This window comes from Stigmatopora argus, chromosome 19, assembly GCF_051989625.1.
Source record: "Stigmatopora argus isolate UIUO_Sarg chromosome 19, RoL_Sarg_1.0, whole genome shotgun sequence".
Taxonomy (NCBI): domain Eukaryota; kingdom Metazoa; phylum Chordata; class Actinopteri; order Syngnathiformes; family Syngnathidae; genus Stigmatopora; species Stigmatopora argus.
The window spans coordinates 4,514,188-4,541,251 of NC_135405.1; the positions used below are offsets into that span (position 1 = coordinate 4,514,188).

Consider the following 27,064-nt stretch of genomic DNA (forward strand, 5'->3'; position numbering starts at 1 on the left):
TTTCTCAAAGACTGTGCAAACCACCTTTGACATTGAGCTGTCAAAAAGGCCCAATCAGACTTTATGAGGGCAAATATTATCATCCCCAAAGATGTTCTTTAATTTCCCAATGAATAATGCATTCATATGTAAAATTAGGACTTGATTTATTGCATTTGAGCTCATAAGAGGAAATGAAAAACTCAATACAGTACCCCAAAAATATCAGCAATGATAAGTGCAAAAGAAAAAATAGGTAAAAAAATGTTTTTTACACAACATGAAAGATGTGTATATAGTTTGCATGAACAGAAAATTATTCAATAGTTTGAAGGAATTCAAATATTACAGTGTTTCAGTGACAACTGTAGTTTTGTGCCACCAGCGCACCACCGTTTCTTCCTTTAAGGGATTTGTAGTTTTTACTCTCAATAACCCCGCTGCATGTTGGGGACATTTTTCAGACGAAAACTACAATTCCCTAAAAGCTCCTCGAAAGTGCTACTTGTCAATATGGCTGTTGTCAGACAGACAAAGCGAAGAGGCGAATAATTCGCCTCTGATTAGAAATCCTTGGAAAAATAGTGGAACGGGGGGTACTGACATCAAACTGCGGTAATATTGGGCCTCCTTTCAAGTCGAGGTGGGCTTTTGGTCGCCTGTTGAAGTTAGATGGTGAAGCGGACAGTGTAAACCGAGGTAAGTCTTGCAGTTTGACACACAATATACAGTAAAGGTTGTTATATTAAAATCAAATCATTGCGAACAGCACCCTTCGGTCTGTCCTCCGTCAGCTAGTCATCGCTTAGGCAAAACTAGCATGTAATGCTAACAAGCGCATACCGCATAGTTAACGAAATTAGCTTTTTAGTTTTGTACTTGTGGCCCGATGCGGTTCTTTTCAAAATCATTCGATATATTCGTTACGATGGCTTATGGGACATTATCCGTTTGCCATCGCAACAATTGCTAACCTTAGCTGTTTGGGCAAAAGGGCGTGAAAGCTGCCATCACTAGTTGGCTTGCCCTCAAGTGATTTAGTCAAAGACACGTTTCGATCCTACCTCTGCGACCCTAACGAAAACCAAAACCCATGACAGGTAACTTAACTTTCTGAAAACCAGTTCCTATTGTGGTAACTTGTAGGAAGATCCAATGCAATGGTGTAATGTAATCACGTACTGGATGAGCGTAAAACCCCTAAGAAAGATCAGCATATCGCCTTTTAATATTTGATTAAAATTAGGTTTCTTAAAGCGACATATGGGCGGCTCGGTGGGGTGAGTGGTTAGCGGTTAGCGCGTCGGCCTCACAGCTCTGGGGTCCTGGGTTCAAATCCAGGTCACGTCCATCTGTGTGGAGTTTGCATGTTCTGGGTGGGTTTCCTCAGGGTACTCCAGTTTCCTCCCGCATTCCAAAAACATGCATGGGAGGCTGATTGGACATTCTGGGTATGGGTGTGAGTGTGTATTGTTGTCCGTCTCCTTGTGCCCTGCGATCGGCTGCCCACCGATTCACGGTGTCCCCCGCCTCTGGCCTGGAGTCAGTTTTGATAGTCTCCAGCACCCTCCGCGACCCTAATGAGGATAAAGCGGTTCAGAAAATGAGATGAGAGATAAGTGACCTGTTGAAATACATCTATAATATATGAATACTCGTTACAAGTTAGTGTCCTAAACTTTTCATTTCTACTCTCATCTACAGCATTTACAACTCAATTATAAAATTACAAAAATGTCAGCTCTCAAACAAATGCTCTGTTGTAGCGTGTTTGCTTTACTTATTTCAAGCCTCAATATTTTTGGGTTTAAGTCTGTTGGTGTGGCATAAGGCAGTGTTTTCCAACCGCTTTGGAACTGCGCCGTACTTTTTTGCATTGCACACCACCTGCTGAAAATCTTCTAATTTTAAACCCTGACACCTATATTTACAATATAAAGTCAGTCTCATCAAAGTTTCTAAGTGACTTTTGTCAACGAAGATTTATAATCCCTCCTTTCAAGCCCCACCAGTAAGAAGCTGCTCTACTTATTATATACAGTCATACCTCTCTCCTTATGAAATTAATTGGTTCCAGAACTTTTTTTGTAAGTTGAAAAATTCATAGAGCAGTATTTTATATGTAAATTCTCTAATTCATTCCATAGTCCTCACACAACTACCAACTAAAATTAGTCAAAATTTCCCAATTTTGTAAGAAAGACGTGAGAAACACAAATGAGAGCAAATGATCATACAATTATTTATTAATGTCATAAAATGAATAACAAGTATATACAAAATCTCCCCACGTTGAAACGATAAGCAACATAGAGAGACCGCACGAACACATGAACACACATTTAATAAACACAGCAATAAGAATTCAAACAACAACATTATTCATTTATTCATTCATCTTCCATACCGGGCATCCTCGAAAGGTGTGCGGGGGTTGCTGAAACCTAACCCAGCTGTCTTCGGGCGAAAGGTAGACTACACACTAGACTGGTCGCCAGTCAGCCATAGGGCACACAAGGGACAAACGACCTTATGCACTCACAATCATACCACCACCAGTGGGAATCGAGCCCGCGTCTCCCCACATCAAAGTCGGGTGAGTGAACCTCCATACCACGAGGCGGCTCAGTCAGCCACATCATGTCTTATATTGAATTATTTAAATGCACCAGAGAGCAGAAGAGAATCCTACTCTACAATTGCCTGTGACCTAGACACAGACTGCCTGATTCTTGGGAGAAGTGTTAAATGGTAGTAAATAATATGACTTTCCTATAATATAAGAGCACCCAAAGGGGTACACGGTCGATTGGTCGCCGGTCTTTTGGTTGCTGATCTTTTGGTCGCCTGTCTTTTGGTCGCCCGGAAGGTAAGGGATAATTACCATTTAAATCGTTGCTCAAATTCCCTAAATACAAACTGTGAATTACTATTTAGTCATATTTAATGCCCTAGTAACTATTAGGCTAAAGAAAAACTCCAAATTTCCCGGACTTTTATTGTTTTTTGTTGGAGAACTTGTTAAGACCCTGACTGACGTAGCTTCTTAAAGGGACAACGCATGTACATTCAAACTCTTATTCACTCACACGTCGGCTCAGTGAAACTGCTCATGACCATTGTTGGCTTTTATTGATGCGTAGACCGTGTTGTATTACCTTGTTTTGTCGTCGGCCTTTTGGTCGTCGGCCTTTTGGTCGCCGGCCTTTTGGTCGCCCGTTGTCGCGGTCGGGGCGACCAAAAGACCGCGACCAAAAGACCGGCGACCAAAACACCGGCGACCAATTGACCGCACACGCCCAAAGGGGGTCTGGAATTAAACAGATTATGCAGAGAGGTACATAATAAGAGATGCGGCGAGAAAGACAGTGCTCTTATCATAAGCAGCCTCTCGCTGACTCGGCCACTGGGCCCCCTCGTATTCTCGTATCTCAAATTTATCTCGTATCTCAAGGAAAATATTTCCTCAGAATTTTCCTCGTATCTCAAATTTCTTGTATGTTGGGGCACTCGTATGTCAAGTTATTACTGTATTACATCGGATTTCTAATAAGCAATAAAGAGATGAATTTACAAAAAATGCTTCTTATAGAAGCTGAAGAATGCATCTTTAACCTGGGGTGCCATTTATTATGGAGGCTAGTGTAACTCTGTTAATGCATGAACAGCAGAGTTAATGATTGCTCAGTTACCGATTTGAGCATAAGAAGATGTTTGCACAAAATCTGCTATCCAAGATTAATTTATATATGTGAAATAGATGTATCCTGCTGATATCAGCTTTCCTTTGTAACTTTGCTTGATAATCGTTAACAGCTGTAGTGAACTTCTTAAAAAGCCCTACTAATAATGCAGCAAACATTTCAATGTTCAGCTATAATACCAAACTACTCTTTAGCTGTGTGTACAATGAATGCACATACTGGGCCAAAGTAACTCTTCAATCGTGATCTCAATTTTAGTTTTCCATGTTATTTTAAAGTTGTTTTGCCACCTCTGTTAAATGCATCTGACCAATGAGGTAGAACAGCCTTTAATTCTAAAAATCTTCTATAATTTTGTACTGAGATTTGTACTATCCATCCATCAAACCTCAAACACATTTTAATCCGCATAGTTATAAGGTGCAGGAACAAAATGTACTGCAGTCTTGTTCTAGACACATTGATTTTTAGCATAGTAAATTGCTTATGAAAAGCATTGAGCGTGGGAGGTGCGCATATAGAGGAGCTGTTAAAGAATGGCGGACAGAATGTTAAGATCGAATCAGCTGTCAAGGTGACTCTGGCACTTTGTGTGTTGCTTGCCAGTCTCCCAAAAATAGCAGATTTTTTTTCCATGCTTGGCCCCTCCCTTCCTTTTTCATTTCACACTTCTATCTCTCACTCTTCATTTTCTTATCTGCCACAGCTTTATTTTCATCTTGCAGTTTTTGTTCTCTTACTTTCCCTACAGTTTCTCTCGACTTTCCCGTCACTGCTTCATCTCTCTGCCACATCCTTCTCATTTTCTCTGCCCATCATCAGCTGTGTAATTTTTCACCTTTTCCTCCTTAATCCTCTCATTTCCCCATCGACAATCCCTTCATCTCTCTAGTTCTGTCTTCTTGCAGCTTTTTACCTCAGATACCCTTTGCATTTCCTTTACTTCTGCGCTGTCCTCAGTCTCACAACCATTCTGTTTTGTCTCCAGTTCAGCATCAGGATGTCGGACTTCAACGAAGAACCACGCTTCACTATTGAGCAGATAGATTTGCTGCAGCGGCTGCGTCGCTCCGGCATGACCAAACAGGAGATTCTCCATGCACTTGAAACTTTGGACCGGCTGGACCGGGAGCATGGTGACAAGTTTGGTCGCCGCACCTCATCCTCCTCCTCTTCTTCCTCCTCCTACCTGGTAGGCGGGACAAACAACTGCACCAACAGCTCTGCCTCCAACAACACTGCCTCGGCAACCACCACCACCTCCTCTGTGACGTGCAACGGCGCCATCAATAATGGCGAAGTCAACGTTGGCGAACACTCCACAACCATTGCCTCCTCTACGACCTCTAAGATGTCCACAGCCACGCAGACTCAGTTTGGCAGTAATGGGGGGCTCTCACCCTCTCTTAGTAACAGCTATGACACCTCCCCTCCGCCAGCTCCGCCTCCAGCCCCTACTATCTTGCCCTCACCTGTCTCACTTGTGGCAATGCCACCGAATGGCCGTGATACTCTTGCTGCCACACCCAACGGAAAGTTGTCACCTCCCCGGTACCCTGTAAATAATGCCGCAGCAGCAAGAACCTTTGGGTTTGAGGCCATAGAAGAGGACCTTGACATTGACGACAAAGTGGAAGAGATGATGAGGTCAGTAGAAACTAAACTGACTTTTTTTTTACTTTAAAACACATTTGTTAGCTGGAGTATTTGTTAATGCCCAATTTCAGTTCCACTCAACTGGACATGACTTCTGGCACTGACTCAAAGCAACTGGAAAAATAGGTCATGTATACGCCCTGTTTCTATTTGGAAATTTTTTTTAGCACAACTGCAGAAATATGCATGCTTGGTAATGTGTAGTAAGCTTATCTATAGTCTTCCTTTTGAATTAGAGGTATATGAAGCATTTACAAAATCCTGTTGGAATGTTACATTTTTGTCATATTTTAAATTAAGACAAAAATACAAGACATTATTTCAAAATGATTTCATACATAAGTTGGACCCATAACTTGTACAACTGAATTGGAAAGAAAAAATATGTACCGTATTTGCACACCCATAGGACGCACCACCTGAAAGGGTGCTGTCTCACTTGCGGGTGTATTTTCTGTTTTTTTGCCCATAGATAAGACGCTTCGGCTCAATGGGCGCTAGCATGACACTATGCTATTGTATACATATTGTTGCGTAACTCACCCGACGCTGCCTGCCGGTCTTTGTATAGCGATGTATACCATCGGACATGCATTGCTCCCAAGCTGTTCACAACTTTGTTTTGAATGCTCTGTTTATGGCAATGTCCAGCAGATGTAGTTCCTTCGTCAAGCCTCCTGGAATGACGGCAAGCCCGAAGTTCATATGCCGGACTTGCCGGACGTCCACATTTTCACTAAATAAATATAGCGTGTCAGCAAGAAATGCACCCAGACAATCAAGCGGTCAGCGTCATACGGCGACATCCAGAGAATCTTGGATTTTGTGCATACAAAAGACGCACCGAACTGATCGGGCGCCCCTCGACTTTGTGGAAAATTTCAGACTGACTCTCTACTATGGTCTTCTTAGTTATTGACCAGTGTGGCTATGCATCAGAAAATCAGCAATTTGGCTCTTGGCTTCTTGTCAGCCACCCTGAGTTTTTTTCTTTTGTTCAATCATCATTGTCACCAATTTTGGAAGTTATACATTTATTGGTATTGCAACTGTTGTCCCATATATTCTCCACTCATTTTTGGGCTACCATAATCAAGTATTCTGATAATTGACTAACCACAGAGTGACAGTTTTTAAGATCGAGGGTTCAGTCGTGGCTTCTGACCTTCCTGTGTGAGGTTTGCATAAACCCGTCCGTGCCTGTGTGGTTTTTTGGTCTGGGTGCTTTGGATTCCTCACGCATCCCAAAATCATGTGGTAGGCTCCATTTTGTCCGTAGATATTAGTGTACGCAAATGGAATCATCTGCTCGTTTCGTGTTATTAGCTGGCAACCAATTCAGGGTGTTCCCCACCTTCACTGTAGCTGTTCAGATAAGCTCTGACGACCCTTGTGAGGATAAGCGAATTGGGAAATGAACGAACAATGTGGATTTTATGGAGGTGAAAAACTGAGCAGCTAGAGTTTGCTCGTTTATAAAATGAGGTTTTGAAACTGGTACATGTGCTGCAAAATGCAAACTGAATCTGAGGTATACACTGACCCCAATTGTTTCAGGTATGATTTGCTACAATCCTTCCTTTCCATTTCTAGTCTCGTACTGATTTCTTTCATCAAGAAAGTATTTGCGCTTCTCAAATGACCACATACGTAGGGATAATTTAGCTACAATCTTGCATATTTCATTATTTCATTCATTATCATGAATATATATATATATATATATATATATATATATATATATATATATATATATATATGTTCTGTGCTGTCCCTTATTAAATAAATAAATCAAATCAACACCAAAGGTACTACTGCTAAAGAACACAAAAAGGGGCAAAAACTAGTATTGTAAAAATAAAAAAGTTAACCAAAATGAAAACTACAATAAAACTGAAATAAATTCTAAGTAATTTATAGACAAGAATCACTTCATTTTCATCTTGTCTAGTTTGGATTGTAACCCAAGGTTGATCAGGAGCTCTTGGACTCTGAATAGCTTTAACTGCTGCTGCTGAGGCTTCTGTGCGAGGGATATGCTCCCTTTCAAATGTGTCCTAGCTTCTTTAGGAACATCCTTCTTTTGTTCGCCTTATGGGACATCCAGGTCAACCTGATTTTTCTCCAAATCACAAAGACATTGTAGGAGGAAATGTTACAATCACTGGAAGTAGGTTATCCACACTTCCATTGTTGCGGTTGTAGTCTCGCATGATGACTGGCTTCGTGTTCTCGAGGTAAACTTTGATGAGATCTCTCCCTATTTTGATGCAAGCATTGCAGGTGGGATCTTGTTCTATCACACTGTACCGATCGTAGTGATCTCCCTCTTTATAAGAGCTAAATAAGTTGAATGGCTTGGAAATTGCCCGAATACCGGATGAAGCAAAGTTCCAATCCAATCCAATGCCATAATGTGACCCCTAAGTCCCTTTGTCAAGCACAACTTGCATCACCTGGTTCCTCTTTGAGCATTCGCTGGTCGGAGCCAAATTTAAAGCCTTGTCATATTTTTCTGTAATATTTGACCCTTTCTCTTCCCCAAACTCGAAAACCTAAGAAGAAAAAAGTTAGAATTCCATGATGATGAACAGCAGTCAAAAGAGAATTCTTGTTGTTGTTAGATAGCCAATTAGAGGCCAAGGGAGTGTATGGAGATTGTCAAGCAGAATGCAACGCTACCGCGACAAATTCAAAATAAAATAACGGATACAGAAAATGTATTTACTCTCTGGGGGATTTCGTAACTTTGATCTTGTTTTCGTAGTAGGTTGGAACAGCACCAAGCACACCAAAAATACATGATGCATGAATTTCTGTCTTGAGATTACTGCAGCGAGTAATTTCATCAGGGACAACTTCCTTCGTCTGAAGAGAATAGGCGAGGAGAATTGGAACGCCGGCATATTTAAAATCACAATCTAATACTGTTTTATGTCTGTCCCCATCTTTGGCATAGTGTGTTGAAATTACATTTAAAGTTCAACCAGTCTTGCCCATAAACTAACTAACTATTTGCAGCTGATACTCTAGCCCAAGGGTGGCCAACTCTGGTCCTCGAGAGCACCTATCCGGTCTGTTTTCCATATCTCCCTCCACTAACACACCTGAATCAAATAATCTGGATCAGTATCAAGCTTCTGGACAGCTTGCTGAGGAGTTTGTTGCACAATAAAATTATTTCTAATCTGAAAAATAAGAAGTGGAAAAATTTATAATCCATTCCTTTTTTTGTATTACACAGCAAAACACTGCAGGATTTATGTATAGGAGTAGAAAAGCTTGAAATCACACATGCTGATGTTCGAGTAGAAACGTGGTAGTTAGAGCCATTACCGTCCATCAGAATCCTCCCCTTAGTCACATTTTCATCAGTCTCTAAGCACTTTACACATTAGCCGTCTCCTACCACTATGAACCTCTGCCTTCATGCTGCCCGATATGATAAATCGGAACATGTCCTCGCTGCATTAGCTATTGCCCCTCTTTGTGCACTTAGTTCAATGTCCTACCTTAGAAAGTCTAAGAAGTAAGATTCAAGTCCATTCCGCGACAGTATGATAATGCATAACCTTTCACAGGGCTGTGGGCGTACGACGCCCTTTTTCTAGCTTTTCAATGAGCCGATGTTATCCTTGTCTTTTTTCTCCCCTCAAAGTGCAGTTGAGTGGATTGCCTGGACCTCTCCCTCAGCCTTCTCGACGAAGCTTGACATGCATCCTTTGTCTAGTACAAAAGCTTGTGCTACATTGATTAATTGCTGTCAATACAGGCAGCTTTTTTATCCATGTCTAATTTTAGCTGTGCTACATGACAGCAGTATAGAGGATGTTGAAGCTTTTAAAGGGTGTCCAGAGGCTTGACTGTTTTTTGTTCTAATCTGAGTAAAATCGTATGGATAAAAAAACATGCTGAAAGATTCAACATTCTTTTTATGTTAATTGTGCTTAATAGTAAAGCCTTCATATGTAATGTTACTAGAATTATGAAGAGTAATGCCTTGACCTAAGTGTTAATTATCAGGGGTTACGAACACGGTACCTACAAATCTTACGTAAGACCCAAGCAATGTTTAAGTAGTCCTAAGGCCCCCTCTCCCCCTCTCCCCATTGATTCAGTCATCATTTATTTTGTAACAAATACGGCTTTTATGCGAGAAAATACAGTACATGAAATCTGTTTGAAGAAGTAACAAGTTTGCTGAAAACATTGACCCTAGCTGAAAACATGAGTGCTGAATCTCTGAGTTTTAGGTAGAAACTCTTTTGGTCAGATTTTTGAATTTTTGTTTGAGGTGGGATTTTGTGGGGAAACCCAAATTGTTGTCATCTGACAGATGTCGCTGGTTTCTGGTTATATTATAGGGAGGATGAAATTTGCAGTTTAAAACGGGTGACATGACATTCAGACAGAGCTATTCAATCAATATTCATCAATGTGTTGTAAGAAACTATAAAATGAAAATGAATTACGAACTACATGGAGCTGGGCGATAAAACGATAATGATAATTATCATGAAATAATTTTTGTCAACAATAATATTTTTTTTTATAAAAAATAAAACTGCAATTAAACCACCCGACCACTACATGGATTGGGGGCGCTGTTGTGACATGAACGCTAGTTCCAGACCAACGCTGGACAACACAGAGCCGATCCACTAAAAGATCCAAGTGAATAGTCGCTGGCTTTTTTTTTAAAATTAAGCCTCATAAATACCTGCAGACAGCCTTATTGAAAATGTCCTTAACCCACTGTCCTCATTTGAGGACAGCCTGTAATTTTTTTTACTTGATATCAAGGTGTTTGCACATTTTATGTAAATATTCTGAAAATGTTGCAAAAAAAAATGATCTTGGGTTAAAATGGCTTAAGTTCATCCAACTTTTTATTTTTTTTGTAAATGGCCATATGTGAGGTAAATTTACACCATTTCTTTTTGTGTGGCTGAAAATACTCTGCTTGGCAATGGTGGTAATGTCTTCAGTTGATTATTTTATTTATTTCATATTGCTCAGACGTCTGCCAAAATTTCTCTTGGTTTTATTTTTTACTTTTCATAGTGTAAGGAGGAAGTTGTCTTATCTTTATTGCACAACAGAACAACAAAAATACTTTTTAAAATCATCACATTTCATATTCTCTTTTTTTATAAAGTAAGGTAATAGTTATTTTCATATTTGAATAAGGAGGACAGTAATTTATTTACTTATTCACAGAAGTTTCAAATTTTAAACAAAAAAGATGTGATGGTTATCGTGATAATTATTGATATCGACTGATTTTCTTATTTTTTTTATCGTGATAACAATTTGGGTCATATCGCCCAACTCTAGAACTACGTAATGGATTTTAGTCTCAACTCCGACTAAATTTACTATATTGTCTGATAAACACGCATATTTAATCCATCTAATGCTTCTTCATAATTTTTAAAAAGAAAAAATCCTTTCCTATACTGCTGAATACTGAAACACTCAAAATCACCCTGTATTCTTCAGAATTGCATTCTGTCTCACATTAATAGTAAATGCCTTCATATGTAATGTTCACCGCTTGCCATATTTGGGGTTAAAAAAAACTTGAGAATATTTCTCATTACACGCATTCATTCACAGTTTATCTGAGCTTTGCAACTCATTCAAGGCCTCGGACTACCACATTTTGGGCAAAAAAGCCAAAGTTACAATTCGGGATCATTAAACATGCGGCAATGGTTATAGGATGTGGGCCAGAACAGGACTCACTGAGCCTACTTTGGAGCCAATATTATATAAATGTAGAACACCTAACTGGCAGTGTGTTTTTCTTCCTCAGGACTGCTAACATTTCCATAAGCCCAGCATCCCTAACTGTTTGGAGGCTTTTGTATGTAATTTATGACCACAAATCCTTCTTTATTCCTGTCTGTGGCATCATTCATGCTTTTTTTTGGATGATTATAAACTGTTGTCATACAAAATTCATACATGCACTTCTGGTTGCTGGCTTGAAAAGATATGCTTCAACACACTGCATAGATGCTACTCAATATTAATAAATAATTATATATGCCATATCAATGTTAGTCACCTCAATACTGAAAACTCAAAAATAAACAATTGGACTTCCTGACAAGAAACAGTGCCTAAAACTATACATTTAAATTTAGTTTTGGTTGCATTGTTCCTGTCTGTAAAATTACATTTAATTATTTAAGATGTACTGAATATTTTCTAAATGATGCATTTTTTCACAGTCTAATGCTGTGTTTTGTTGCAGGAGGGATAGCAGCATGGTCAAAGAGGAGATTAAAGCCTTCTTGGGGAACCGCAGGATCTCTCAGGCAGTTGTAGCGCAGGTCACCGGTGAGTTCCAGACACAGGGACAAAGCCAGTTTAGAACAAATTATGCTATTGTTGCTCTTTCGTGTTCTCTGTAAACGAAGTACATCATTATGAATACTTTTGACTATTTTTGTTGTATTTTTCATTTTTTCTCTCTTTTTAATTCAATTACAGTATATGCTATTACGTGCTACTATGTGCTGTTAAAATTTAGTATAGTCTACATTTTAAATCAGTGGTCCCCAATCTTTTTCTCACAGTGGACTGGAAAACATTTTCCTGTTTTCTCGCGGACCGGGGTTGTGGGACGATGACTAAAGACAAAAATACGGGGTTCACCACCGGGGTGCGCAACTGATAAAGACAGAGGCGGGGAACGCAAAACGGTTGCAAAAGAAACCATTCCCAGGCACAATAGCATTTATTTTTTTAGTAGCATCACGACTTTTCTCATTTCAATTATTAGGGCGATATTGAAAAAGCTGTACTAGTTTTGGCAAAAACGCGGTATGAGAGCCACCGTGCAAGCATCCCGAAACTCGGAAAAGATCAAGAAAACGTATATACGTAATAGTCCAACTGACATACACATTGAATAGGTTTCTGTACGGCTCCTAGAGGAGGACCAGATGAGTGGGGTGGATGTGAAGGAGTGACAAGTCAAAATCTGAAAACGAGGCATACTCAGTCTTATGTCGGAGATGGTGATTTGTTTTTCTGGGCTTTACATGCAACCCCTTTGTGTAATTGATTTTCATGAGTTTTAACATATCTTTGTATTCTGTCAATACCATTTGTGTTTCCCCATTGTAATTGAATTCATCGTTTGTATGACTGATTTCTGAGGTGACCCAAAACGCACAGCCTTGTTTAATTTTTTTTTTTTTTAAAAAGAGCGAAAAAGAGCAGCATATACTGACGGCTGCCTCACAAAAAAACTGCGAAATTAGACATGATTGCATTCAAAAGTGCATGTGAACATAGCCTATCCCTTAATTATTAAAAAATTATAATTAAACAGGACGACTTAACAATTGTGGTCCCGAAAATGTTCCTGAAGCAATTTTACACCTGTTTTACCATGCTTAAAACAGATTTGTATTGATAGTGAACTAGACCATTTTTAGTGGGGGCAAAGGGAAAGTGTTCTCTTTTGAAGTCTTCCAAGAGTGGCAATATCCAGTAACTGCAGGGTTTTAAAACACTTCCGTGGATTATTTTTTTCTACAAACACGTTCAGTAGACATGACTCATTTTGAATAACCCAAAAATACACTATTGATGCAACTAGCTAAATTACAAAAGTCACTGACTGCATTCTGTTCTCATTTTTCCTTTTGTCTCTAGAATTGCTTCAATGGATTTGTCAGCAAACTATGCCAGGGCTTGATGTAAAACATTCACTAATTTGATGTCTGGCTACCTTCCAGGCATCAGCCAGAGCAGAATCTCACACTGGCTACTGCAGCATGGCTCTGACCTGAGTGAGCAGAAAAAGAGGGCTTTTTATCGCTGGTACACCTTGGAGAAAACAACTCCAGGTAATAGCTCATCTCTGATGCAAAAAATGTATAATGTCTTGTATTTTTTTTAAATATTTGTTTTAACACAAAGATCAGTTTCATTCCTTTAAAAAAATGAAAATGAAAAACGTCCTCTTTTTTGACCCACAATCTACATTTACAGTGTCGCAAACCCACACACATATTTTCTAGCCACCAGTAACTATACCCAGCATATTTCTTATTTGTGATTATAAACCACTAGACATCAGTTTCACCATCAATGTTCCTATCACACGCCCACATTTGTATGGATAACACACACCAATCTGCATGACAATCAATAGCTATCTCTGACCTTAATATGAAACAAACTGAAAAACAAACCGATATTAACAGGAGAGAGGGCTGCAGATAAAAAAAAATACAGGCTTCAAATACGTAAATAAAATTATTTTCCTACCACTACGGATAAAAATGATAGGTTTTAGTCAATTTGCCGCCATTCCAAGGTTTTAAAGTGTGTATATTTTTATCCACAGACATGTTCATAACATTGACTTGTCTTAACTTTTTTTTGACAAACCTCTTGTCCAGCACGTAGGTAACAGGTCAACATTTTATATATCATCACGATTGAAAAAAAAAAAGCATCAGTCTATCGATAATTATCACGATAACATGACATCTTTTTTTTCAAATTTGAAATTTCAAACTTCTGAAAATAAGTAGATAAATTACTTTCCTGCTTTTTCCAATTATGAAAGTACCTGTTACCTTATTTTAAAAGAAATATAATATAAAATATGATTTAATATTTTTTTTCTGTTGTTGTGCAATAAAGATTAGACAACTCTCCTTATACTATGAAAAGAAATGAATAATAAAATCAGCAGAAATTTTGACGTTTTTTTTATCTTTATAAATTTTCCTTCAAACCAAAAGTTGCTGTGGAATATGAAATAAATATAATAATCACCTGAAGACATCACCATTGGCAAGCGGACTTTCTTCAGCCTTACAAAAAAACAATGTAAATTTAACTGACCTCGCCATTTTAAAAAAATGTAAAAGTTGGATGGAATTAACCCATTTCAACCTAAGTTAACAAGTTTTAGATTTCTGCAGCATTTTCATAACATTTTCAGAAAATTGGGAAAATAATTGATATCAAGTAAGAATAGAATTACTGGCTGTGCTTAGAGAGATTTAACTTGGATCTTGTTGTGGGTTGGCTTGCTGCAAACACAGTTTAACAAATTAAAATTATGAATTCAATGAAATTAACGTTCTTTGGGCCCAAATTGAAAAAGAAACAAAGTTGCTTTGACCCCACTCGAAAAAAGTATGAAACACTATGCTAGAACTCCGTTATGACAAATAGTGGTCAAAGTCACACAAAGCTTCGTGGAACATGGGACACCAGCAAGGTGTTGGGAGACAGCCAATGAAAGGCCAGAAAGGTGTCAGGAAATAGCGATTGGGGGGGCCAAGTCTATCGTGACAATTTCAAAATAAAATACAGAATACAGGCAGTGTATTTACAGATCAGGAGCTGTTTGATTTTTGGGGAGATTTCTTTCGTATCTTGGAACAAAAATATTAAGTAGTGATTAATGTTATACTGTAGGCGCTATAGTATAACATTAATCACTACTTAATTATGCTCACATTTAATTGGAGATTATACAAAACTGATTCCCAAATATTTGGAACACCATATAATTTTTTACACTAAAACAAAACAGGTCATACCTTTAAACAGCATTCATGCAATCCCCATGCTACATTTGAACAATTTTTTTTCAAAATGTTTGATGTATTGTAAGAACTATCCAGTGATTCGCAATCAGATTGCAATTCCATATTGGCGTCTACCATGGTGTTGCAGTTTGCTGTTCAGCTCTTCACCTTGAGTAGAGAAGAGTATATGTTTTACCTCCGCTACAATAAAAATCTGATAAGCTTGATGTACTATGTTGTTCTTCAGTTTTATAGCAATTGGTTAGGATAAAATACATGGGTCTCGAGCAGGGGTGGGCAAACTATTCCAAAAAGGGCCGCAGTGAGTGCGGGTTTTCGTTCCAACCTATAAGAGGAAACCTTTCCACCAATCTGGTATCTTAGAAGTGCAATCAGTGGATTGCAGTTAGGTGCTTCTTGTTTCAGCAGAAACTTCATTGGTTAAACTGTTTGTGTTGGATTGGTTGGAACAAAAACCTGCACCCACACCAGCCCTCGAGGACCGGTTTGCCCACCTCTGGTCTAGAGGAACACTTGCCAAAGAATATATGTATTAAAAAAAAGCTTTAAATGTTAAAAGGATTTTATCAAGGCTACTTCTGAAGCACAGTCAGATGTGGAGGTTTAAACAGGCAACATGCTGACATTGCATCTCTAGCATAATTGTGCTGTATCAACCTATAGACAGGCAGCAGACATCCCACGCCTTGTCCTCTGCGGCATGCTCCTTAGTGGAGGTTTGCCAATGCCATCAGCACTGCAAACGGCTCTTTCTCTGTTATATTTATGGCCACATTGAGTCAAGCCAAGGAGGTACTTTACTCCATTCAATAAATTGGACTTTGCTGAACCACTGGCCATTCCTTTCTTTGTAAAATAAACCAAAAAGCACAAAAACAGTTTTTATCCCATTTTCCTTTCGGCCAGAAATCCAGAGATGCTACCCATGACGTCAAGGGGAATGTGTCGCAATGTGTCCTCTTACGTTTAATTTCATTTATGTGGCCGCCAGCGTTGTTGTTATTTTTTCCAACTACGTTGATTGTTTTATTGAAAAATCGTTTATAGATGTGTAGGATATTGGTACAACACAAACACTACCACTGTGAAGCAGTTGGTAAGTAACAAATTCCGTTGTTTGGATCCAAACAGTTTACTGAAGACTGTTTTGACCAGGAAACAAATGACATAGTCAATGAATTGGGATGTTTTTCGGGCTAAACTACAGGTGGTAAGCATTTGGGATATCTGCCGTATTTATCAATGGCATGGGAACCAAAACAACAAGGCCCCAGCAGCGCCAAAAGTGTACCAAAAAATTAACTGTGGTTTTGAATACAGGTCATTAATTATTAATTTTTCAATCACCATGCTTGCTCATGGAATCGAGGATCGTAAATGCAAAATATATACAACTTGGTAGATCCGATGTTACTGGAGCTCAAGACACTTGTGTGTCAAGTTTAGATTTTCGCTGTGTTATGGTGGATCAGCCTTAGGTGTGCACTTGTACGGTAAATTCTCATGCTCTTTGAGATTTATTTACTCCTCTGACCTACTTTCAATATCGTATTCTAACTTGTTGCAAGATGATCAATGAATATACTCGGTTATCTACTGGTTTTCCATTGAGTCATCCTACCGTTAAGTCTTAGTGTTTTTAGCAAAGCTAATTATCAATGTTACATAAATTATTTTCTATGCAATCTCAACAGGTCTGGATCTGTGTCCGTCTTGATAGTTTAATTTTGAATACTCTTTGACAACAGTCTTTAATCTGTGATAGTGGGACTTTTATGCAGATTGCAAAGGACTGTTGACGTCTTAACTTGTTGCATTGGGTTATGACTCTGCAAATGTGTCCCACTTTTTAGCTTGAAATTGTGTTTTATTTCAGCCCTACACTCCTTTTAACTGGAAATAAGTGGTGTATAATTTCAACTGTGCATTCATGTTTGCTGTATTTTGTCTTGAGCCACCTACTTGACAGATTTTGATAAGAACTTAATGTTTGTACACCAATCTATTTGAAGTCTGTTGTGTTACGCACTTATCTGTTGGTCTTCCGTCTTCCACATGCACTAGGCGTTTTCAGTCTTGCTCCATGAAATACAATACCATAGAATGAAACTTGAGTGATCATTCAATTGAACCCATCATCTCTCAGTCAAAATAGATTAGCTGTCAATGGTGTTAAAGACATTCAGCTACACCAATCTAATGACTATTCGGTAACCTGCTGCCTTTTCTCGATACAGGTGCCACTCTGAACATGCGGCCGGCACCGATGCCTCTGGAGGACATGGAGTGGAGGCAAACTCCTCCACTGACCACTGCCCCGGGAACTTTCCGACTTCGGCGGGGAAGCCGCTTTACTTGGAGGAAAGAGTGTCTGGCTGTGATGGAGAGGTAAGGAGACTGATTCATAGGATTCATAACGATGTGAGAATTGTTTTAAAATTTCCCAATGATTTTCTGTTCTCCTCAAAGAAAGTTTACATGAGGGGTAGGCAAACCGGTCCTCGGGGGCCGCTATGGGTGCAGGTTTTTGTTCCAACCAATCCATCACAGAAACTTTGACCAATGAGAATTCTGCAGAAAACAAGAAGCACCTCACTGCAATCCACTGATTGCACTTGTAGGACACCAGATTGGTGAAAAGGTGTCGTCTTTATGGGTTTGAATGAAAACCTGCACCCAATGTGGCCCTTTGTGAAATAGTTTGCTCACCCCTGGTTCACATGGTTGCAGAGAGTACGATTTGGTTTTCTTTGACTGTTGCACAGTTGAGGGTTCAATCCCAGGTCGGTCTTCACTGTGTGTCTCCCTGGGCTTGCGTCGTTTTCTTTTTCGCAAACTCCGGTTTCCTCCCACATCCGAAAAACATGCATGTGGGCTGGTTGAACACTTTTTTGCTGATATTTTATTGACAATTTCAAAGAATAACAGCTCCATATAGTTGGGTTGAATAGAAATCCCTGGAGCACCAAAGAACCCAGTCAAAATGCCCTGCACAGGTTTTAAGAATCTACTATTTATGGTTGTGACTTAACCATTTATAGCGCGCTTAACTATTTTAGTCAATCAATCCAGTGTTAATAATTTAACAAATGATCAAAAATCAAAAATACTGATCAAATTAAAATTAATAAAACCGGAAATATGTTCTGGGCCGGGGCGGCCCGGTGGAAGAGTGGTTAGTTCGTCGACCTCACAGCTCGGGTCCTGGGTTCAAATCCAGGTCGGTCCACCTGTGTGGAGTTTACATGTTGTCCCTGGACCTGCGTGGCTTTTCTCCGGATACTCCGGTTTGCTTCCACATTTCAAAAACATGATTGGACACTCTAAATTGCCCCTAGGTATGAGTGTGAGCGTGAATGGTTGTCCATCTCCTTGTGCCCTGCGTTTGGCTGGCCAACAATTCAGGGTGTCCCCTGCCTGTTGCCCAAAGTCAGCTGGAATAGGCTCCAGCACCCGCCTCGACTCTTGTGAGGATAAGCGGTACAGAAAATAAATGATGTATAATCTTTTTTTGTTTATTGATTATTTTTTTAGCTACTTCAATGACAACCAGTACCCGGATGAGGCCAAAAGGGAGGAAATCGCCAACGCTTGCAATGCCGTTATTCAGAAACCAGGTACAACATGGAAACTGCTAATACTTGTGTCTACTGTATTTTGTACATTTAAAGACCTAAAATTAAACAATTCTGCATCTAAGAAAGACAGTCAAGTTATTTGCTCTTGTTTGGTTGATAAAAGGGCCAAGGTTGACCTTGCAGTGCAATGAGTCAGGGCATTAAGACCCTTTTGATATTTTTCAGGGAAAAAGCTGTCTGATTTGGAAAGGGTCACCTCCCTCAAAGTTTACAACTGGTTTGCGAACCGCCGCAAAGAGATCAAAAGACGAGCAAACATTGGTAATGTATATCAAGCATTGCACATATCATATAAGTTTAATGATTATACATTTTATTACATGGTTTTCTTATGGTGTCTGGTTAGTTTTTTCCCCCCCACAAAAATGGTTATTTAAAAAATGCATGGCTATTGGGTAATTTCATAATGAGTGGGGGTAATTAGAATAGTGAAAGGTTTTTGAGAGTGCTATACTTGTGGGGGAGTAGATATAGTAGTAGTGGTAGCCACTAGCATTATTCCGTGCATATCCATCTCTAGAAAATGAGTAGTACTGATTTTCATTCTGATCTTAACCACAAATAATATAGGAGTAGAAATTTTATTTACTGTCCTTAACAAAATTAGAACATTTTTGACCTTTTGAGCCCGCTTTGGGTGGTCTATTCACAAAACTACTAAATCAGGGGTGAATCATTTTATATTGTGACTGCAGTAAAATGACTGCCTGCCCCAGTAAATTTGGTAAATATCCAACATCCTAATATTAGTGAAACTGAGCCGTGTGACTATAGTTTCTTTAAATAACCAAAATACACAACATATTGATATTAGTGAAATGCCACTTGATGTGATAGTCAATGATGTACCCCATTGTAATAGACTAAAAGTAGTAATTCCTCTTACAAAGTTACTCAAACGTGAAACAGTATGTTTTATTACAAGCCACCTCTGTGGTAGTGAAAATTTTTGTATGGTAAAGTAAATGTTTAAAAAAACTAATGTATTATTATAGTTCATGTCTTTAGATAACAAATATAAATACATTTTTTTTCTCTGTAGAGTAGAACATTTTTGTATGGTAAAGTAAATGTTTAAAAAAAACAAATGTATTATTATAGTTCATCTCTTTAGATAACAAATATAAATACGATGTTTTTTCTCTGTAGAGTTGAAAATTGACTGAGGCTTCGTTTGGTAAATGATTACTGCATTTTAGTGCAATGACACTGGGATCTACAATTAATCATAAATGTATATCACACTTTGTTCTTTTCCTCCAAGAAGCCACAATCCTAGAGAGTCATGGGATAGATGTGCAAAGTCCAGGGGGACACTCCAACAGTGACGACATTGATGCCAATGATTTTGCAGACCAGGTACAGCAAGTTTATGGATATCCTGTAACACTTTTAAACAATTTTGCTTAAGAGTTTGGTGCACATTTTGTATTGGACCAGTAACCGATGATGGTTGGCTTTACCTGTGTACACAGGCCAGACATGCATATACTCTGTACTGCTTATCCTCACAAGGATCGCGGGGGTGCTGGAACCTACCCGAGGAAACTATGGGGATAAGGCGGGAACACCTTGAATTGGTGTCCAGCCAACAACAGGGCACAAGGAGACGGACAAGCATTCATGCTCACCTAGGAGCAATTTAGCGTCTTCAATCAGCTTACCATGCATTTTTCGTAGAATGTGGGTGGGAACCGAAGTACACGGAGAAAACCCACGCAAGCGCGGGGAGAACATGCAAACTCCATACAGTTAGGACCAACCTGGGCTCGCATCCTCGATCTCTAAACTGCGAAGCCAACGTGCTAACCACCACCCGACCGTCCCCTTATACATATACAATTCAGTCAAAATCACAAAATAAAGATAGATGGATAAATAAATATAAATTTCAAGACCATGTAGGGCTGAACAGCTTAATCTGGAAAGGTGGCGATAGTATTCTTGTGCCTTTACTTTCATTACACCAAAAAGTGTTAATTCTTGCTTCTTTTGTTATGTTTCAATATTTCCTCTCCTTAGGCATGTGATCTGCCATATTTTGACAAGAGACCACTTAGCAGACCATTTGGCCTTTACCGCTTGGAGCCCACCTCCCCTACACAGGTAATGCACTATTAATTAATTAAATAATTTATTTACATTGGGTGGGGGACCATCGAGTTGGGAGGTAGACACCAATTTCCAAAATTTACCCGGACAAGTAACGCAGCCTCATTCAATTGCATTGTAAACCGGATGAATTCGGTAACACGATTCCATTGTGAATCATCCGAGTTACAAGTTCTGACAAATGATTTGTCTCGATTGCATAGGCAGCCTCTATCGCTTTAACATTTTCTTTTTTGTTCTTTTCATATAGGAAGTAAGTATTATTAAGGCTGACTAAACCACCACTTTTGTTTTGAAACAAATCCTATTATTTGCTGGGTTGTTCTAAAGGAAGTAGGAGTACACAGCTTCTAACTTCTAATAAGAAACCCCGACACTCGCAGAAGTTTGTTGGTTCATATTCGACGAAATATCCCATGTCGAAGCCGTCTCCAAAAGCACCGAAATTTGCACAACATGCAAGTGCGACTTCAGCGTAACATATAGTAGAATTACTGACTGTAAAACCCACGTAGAAGCACTGAAACACAAAGATAAACTTATTTTTATTATGCTTATACTTTTTCAATAGTTTGCAAAAACATTTCAATTAATGTAAAAACATGATAATAACAGTTTGATTTAAATTGTTGTACGTTTTTTTTCCAAGTCTAAAGGTTTGCCATGGAGACCCCTGAAGGGATAAGCTAAAAGTCCACCTACTGCCTATGTTGAAATTAGCACAGGGTTACAGTTCCTTCTTGCAGTTCAGTGCAAAAATAACATGTGAAATGATATATGTGAAAAATTTCACATGCAAGTTGCTAGACCTGGGCGATAAAATAAAAACGATAATTATCGGCAAATAATTTTGTCAACAATAATAAAAATGCGACGTGAACGCTAATTCGAAGACGGTAAGGAACAAACAGCTGTTTTTGGAATGGTTAGCAATAGAGCGGCTAACACAAAAACATGTACTGTATTCTGATTATCTCAACAGCCCGGTTATCTTTCTTTGTCTTTCGTTAGTTTCAATCGTAAACATCCTTACACGTTAAGTTCTCATCGAAATGAACAATACCAAACCTCAAAACATACTAAAAACCTCACTGACCAAACACTGAGCTCTGTGTGGGCATTTGGAAAATAAGATTTTATGCACTCCACCCTCTACGTTGTTCTCCTCCTTCCTCCCATCTTGTCTCAGGATGAAAGCGCTGCGCACAGCGAGCACCAGGATCCCATCTCCTTGGCTGTGGAGATGGCCGCTGTAAATCACACCATCTTGGCCCTGTCAAGAACTGGAGGGGTTCCCAGCGACATCAAGACAGAAGTCCTAGAGGATGACTGAATGTTGAAAAATGGAAAGAACAAGAGGACAACAGGAAGGATAAAAGGTGCATTTCAATTGCAGGAACTTTACCTTTTGAATTCAGAACTTTAGGAGAACCATTTTGTGTTTGAACCCTGGGTAGTACAGTATATTTAAATTAAGTTCTGTGCCAGAAAATGACCCTGCCTTGTCGCTCTCAAGAGCTTTTAGATAATGATGTTGGGACTTTAGTTTGTCACACAAACACAGAACCACACAAAGCACTTGTGCAACAATTTTCAGGAAACGATTGGGTGGATAACGCTGGATAAAAAACAAGGGTTTTAGCTTCCCAAACAGGCAAAAGGGTGCTTCTAAATAGTACCTTTAAGAGAATAAAATCCCAGGATCTGAATTGAGGAAAGAGTTCCCATGATCCCAACGCACTATGTTCCTCCAAAAGGCCCGAGACTGTGTCCTCTTGTCTTTCCCAAAACAACCCATGACTTATTGCTTCGACTTCCTGATGAACTAACGAATCTGACAACTAAAGATAAAGCAGTGGTCTCCAAACTATTCCACAAAGGACCGCAGAGGGTGCAGGATTTCATTCCAACTAAACCGGACAGCCTCTTTTCACCAATATGGTGTCTTACAAGTGCAAGGTGGTTCTTGTTTTAGCAGAAACCTCATCGGTTAAACTCTATGTGCTGGATTGGTTGGAACAAAAACAGGGCACACACTGGCCCTTCAGGACTGGTTTGGGAACTCCTGGTCCACAGCCTCCTTTTAATGAAAAACTGTCTATGGAAGAAAAGAAAAAAAGACGAAATAGAAGTCCTGGCTTTTTCTCACAACCAAAGCCTGCGGTTGTTACCCCTTGTATCCCCTCCTCCCAGGACACTCCTCCTTACCTCTGCAGTCTGGTCATCTGAGCCAATCCTCATTCAATCACACTCAACCTCAGAGACAAACTCAACAAGTGTGTACTGTATATAAGATGTATGGTTCTTCTAGTTCTCAGTCATGCATACCCACTGATGTGCTACCTACCTACCGCCCCATCCTGGTCATTGTGCAATTATAGGCCGGAGAAGTGTCTGGACAATGTCTTCTGAAGAGCGTCTTCTCCGTCCGAACAAATCAGATTGTCAGGCAGTTCCGTTAATCCGCATCCCCAACTGTCTGAATGTTTTTACCCCAAACCGGAATTTGTGGAAGTTTTCTGCTGTTGAATGCAAGCCTCAAGATGAATTGCCTTAAGTTCCACCACACCTCTTTTGAATCTCACTGCTTTGCATGTCAGCAATCCTCAACAATACCTTAACACATTCGCTGCCATTGATGCCAACTGGTACGGCCTGACAGTCAGTGAATGAGTTATTATAAGTTTTCATTCTACCGCAGAAACTCTTTGCAATCATCGTAATATTTAGCAATGACTTACGTGGTCGAGGCAATGGAGAATCTGTTTATCAGTCAAGGTGATAATCAAGCAAATATTAAGCTATCTACTAATGGAATCTTTGCTTTTTAACGCCCTCCATGCCAAAGGAAAATATGCTGTGATGAGGCTGGCTCAAAGTCGTCCACCGTAACATAGACTGGTATGACCGTGGTCTTTATGGACATCCAAAGCCATTTCTTCTAATAGATCTGGCGGAATGTTTTAGTCATGTTTTGCCCAGTGTTACCCAAATGCAGCAAGTTGGAATGCTTACTTACAGAGGACAGAAGTGTAATTATGGCCTACCTGCACCAATAATGGGATTTTGTGATTGGAGCAGATTTTTTTTCCTCGAAATTCAGCCATGTGCTAAAACAACACAGTTTGGTTTGAACTTTGCCAGTGTAATTAGCTGAAACGTTAAAGCACCAATGTTAAATGTAGTTTATCCTCAGTACATGCCTCACTCTAAAACAAAGATTGAAGTGTTTTTTTATTATTATTTTTATTTTTTTAATATATCTAAATGCCAGTCTCCTTTTGGTGACGCAACAACTTTGCAGTTAAACTGGACTTGGAACTTTTTGACCAAAGGAATAGATTTGCATTCTGGGAAAATATGCTCATTCGTGTATTTTCCTTCTATGAGGAGGTTTGTATACACAACCATTCTAAAAATATAGCCAGATTCACTTGGAAATGAGCAGAATCTCTAAACCTATTCAACTGTCAATCAACTGATGTCATTTCATCGTCTCCATAAATTAGCAACTGAGCTCTAGACAAATGTAGGAGGTCTCCTAACCTAAAATGTTTGATACGAAAGCAACCTATTTTGCGGCTGGCTGTAAATAGGCTTGCAAAGTAAATATTCACATTACAGCTGATAAATCCTGAAATTACTGATATTATAGACCCATTTTTTTTCCCAAAAATTCAAAAAAAAAATCCGCACCGCAGTTTTACACAAATTTTAACGGGGACTAAGTCTGCGCTGATTGTCTTGTTTAATATTGTTTGCGACAATGACAATATTGAAAACTTTGATCCTTTAAACCTAATGGCAAATCAGCAGAAACCCAGAATGGGGTTTTGTCAGCTGCCAAAAAATATTTACAAAAATTAATTGTAAACAAAAAAAAACAGACATTTATTGGTGCTTGAGTGCTTAAAAAAATTACTAGCCCTGACCCCCATTTTAAAGAAGAAATTCAGCCAATTATGTGTCAGTTTGACGCCCTAAGAAGATTCTTTTTTGCTTAGTATCAGAACGAGATGAATAAATTATCGTTGAATGCGCCTCATTGTGTTGCTTGAATAGTTCAGTGTTTTCCCAAAGTATGAAACTATTCCTTATGAAAAGGTCTAGAGTAACAATTTTGTAATACTTGATCATGAATGGAATGTGTAACAAAAGTTTTATCTTCATGCATTTCTGTTAATTGTCGAATCTCAGAATGTGGTTTGAAAGTTGACATTGAAAGTTTATCCAAGCTTTCATTCAGTATAAAGTCAACGTGTATGTATGACTGGCACCTGCATTTCAAAAAGGATTTAAAAAAGGATTTTGCGGTAAAGAAAAGAAACGTAAATATTTATACTCATTTTTAAAGCTAATGTACAGTGTTTTGCAAAGAAACATGCGTTTTTTTGTTAAATTAATCCAGCTTTTTAAAGTTCACCTGCATTTTGTTAGTCTTATTTTCTATTGTCATTCATTATTACACTGAACAACAGTCTTCCTGTTTGTGTTTGAGGTATTTTGTGAAAGACAAAAAAAACAATGCACCTTACAAAGAGAAAAATGTAAAGCTTTTAAATTACTCTTGATGTGATCTTGTTACTTCCACTTTAACCGGGCTCCATTGAAATCAATGTAGCTGGAATTGTGAGCTCTGGTGCAGCAAAAGAAGTATAAAATAAGGCAGGTTCTTAATATTTTTGCCTTTATAAACTCTCGCAATGGATTTGAAATGGAACACGATGTGATTAAAACCATGGTTTGCTAATACTGCATCATTAATTTAATATTTATTTCAAAATACATTAAGTGCCCCACTGTAATTTACTGTATATTACAAATATTAAAGGAAGGATTTTTAAAAAAATGGTAATTAGGATTGTTTATAATCATATTTGTTTTTCTTTAAATTAATTTCCCCCCCAAAAAATTACATTTAGAAATTTTCCACCCAAAAAGTAATATATAATAATATATAATAAATAATACTATTTTTTCATCTGTCTTATAGTAAGTTCAAAAGAATTGCCTAGAAATTCTCTTAAGTATTACAATGTACCATTTAGGAATTATTAACTGGAAGTAAAATTGATATTTTGGTCAAAAGTGAGGTGTAGTGACTGATGTGGTCATTTAGGAATAATTATTCTTAGTCTTTAGTTTTTCTACCTGAATAAGCCCCTTGAATTTTGTAGCATTTGGGTGGCAAAAAATAGTAAGAATGCACCATTAACAATAAATAAGAAATACATGACCAGGTTATAGCGTTGCCTCAACCAGGAACGATGCAAGTTTACCTTGGCGTCATCCTTCAGAAATAAAATGTAATGTCACCTTCTGTATCTGGTGATACAATTAGTATCTCGATTCACAGGTGACGGTTCGAACCTGACTAATCCTGATACTACACTTTAAGACGATTATTGCGATTTTTGTATACCACTTCGGACAAACTTATTTGAACTGACTTAAAAGCATTTTTATTAATTTCTGAAACCTTGTTTCGCACTAACTTAAACATGTTTTATGTTTCATTTTCTCAGTTTTTAGTGCAGACCTGATCTAATGCAAACAAGCTTTAGTCCAAACCTGCTTAAATGTGAAAAAAATTGCGCCCTCGTCTGCCCAAGCACGTTTTAATATCTAGATCAGTGGTCCCCAAACTATTCCAGAAAGGGCCGTAGTGGGTGCGGGTTTTCGTTCCAACCTGTAAGAGGAAACCTTTCCACCAATCTGGGATCTTAGAAGTGTAATCAGTGGATTGCAATCAGGTGCTTCTTGTTTCAGCAGTAAACTCATTGGTTAAACTGTTTGTGTTGGATCAGTTGGAACAAAAACAGGCACCCACAGCAGCCCTCGAGGACCGCTTTGACCACCCCTAGTCTAGATACTAGATGTCAGGGCACGGCAGCTGACTGCTCCCGACTAGTGGACGGCAGTGGAAGTTTTGCCACCTGTTGTTTATTTCTGCCAAAAACACGTGCAAAAATCGATTCGGAGGGATTTCGAATCCTTATGACAACCTTAAAAATAAATGTCATTTTGTAAAGCAATTTAAACTGGCACCCCATCCAATCACATCGTGTTCTTCCAAATCCATTTGACAGTGATTAGTTTTTAAGAACCCAAGAAGGAAAATGACTCAAAAATTAGGAAATTTTATTAATGTAGTGTTGTGTAAGGATCTCAGCCCAGATAAAGAAAATAAAGCTCATTGTGTCTTTGCCACACACTTAAACAGTGTGCCGGGAGATTTCTATATCTGAAATGATTGAGAAATGAATTGTCGCAGAGATTAAATAACAGATTCAAATTCCAATTCCTATAAATCAGTGTTCAAGCTTATCTGATGCCATTACGAGGAGGACAGAAATAACATGTTCAGGTGCTAAAGTAGTGA

General features: G+C 38.7%; 1 protein-coding gene across 2 annotated transcripts; it reads left to right on the top strand.

Annotated features, from left to right (window-relative positions):
* Positions 1-479: 479 nt before the first annotated feature.
* On the top strand, positions 480-24,318 carry LOC144064808 (homeobox-containing protein 1-like). 2 transcript variants are annotated; one of them, XM_077587620.1, is made up of 10 exons: positions 480-678; positions 4,672-5,330; positions 11,602-11,687; positions 13,097-13,207; positions 17,170-17,320; positions 18,467-18,549; positions 18,736-18,831; positions 19,835-19,929; positions 20,593-20,676; positions 21,872-24,318. In XM_077587620.1, exons 2-10 carry the CDS (start codon positions 4,684-4,686, stop codon positions 22,013-22,015), a joined length of 1,497 nt encoding a protein of 498 aa, XP_077443746.1. In that variant the 5' UTR covers positions 480-678; positions 4,672-4,683; the 3' UTR covers positions 22,016-24,318. The 2 variants fall into 2 exon arrangements, with proteins under 2 accessions (XP_077443746.1, XP_077443747.1); XM_077587621.1 differs by having other exon boundaries at positions 19,838-19,929.
* Positions 24,319-27,064: the final 2,746 nt, after the last annotated feature.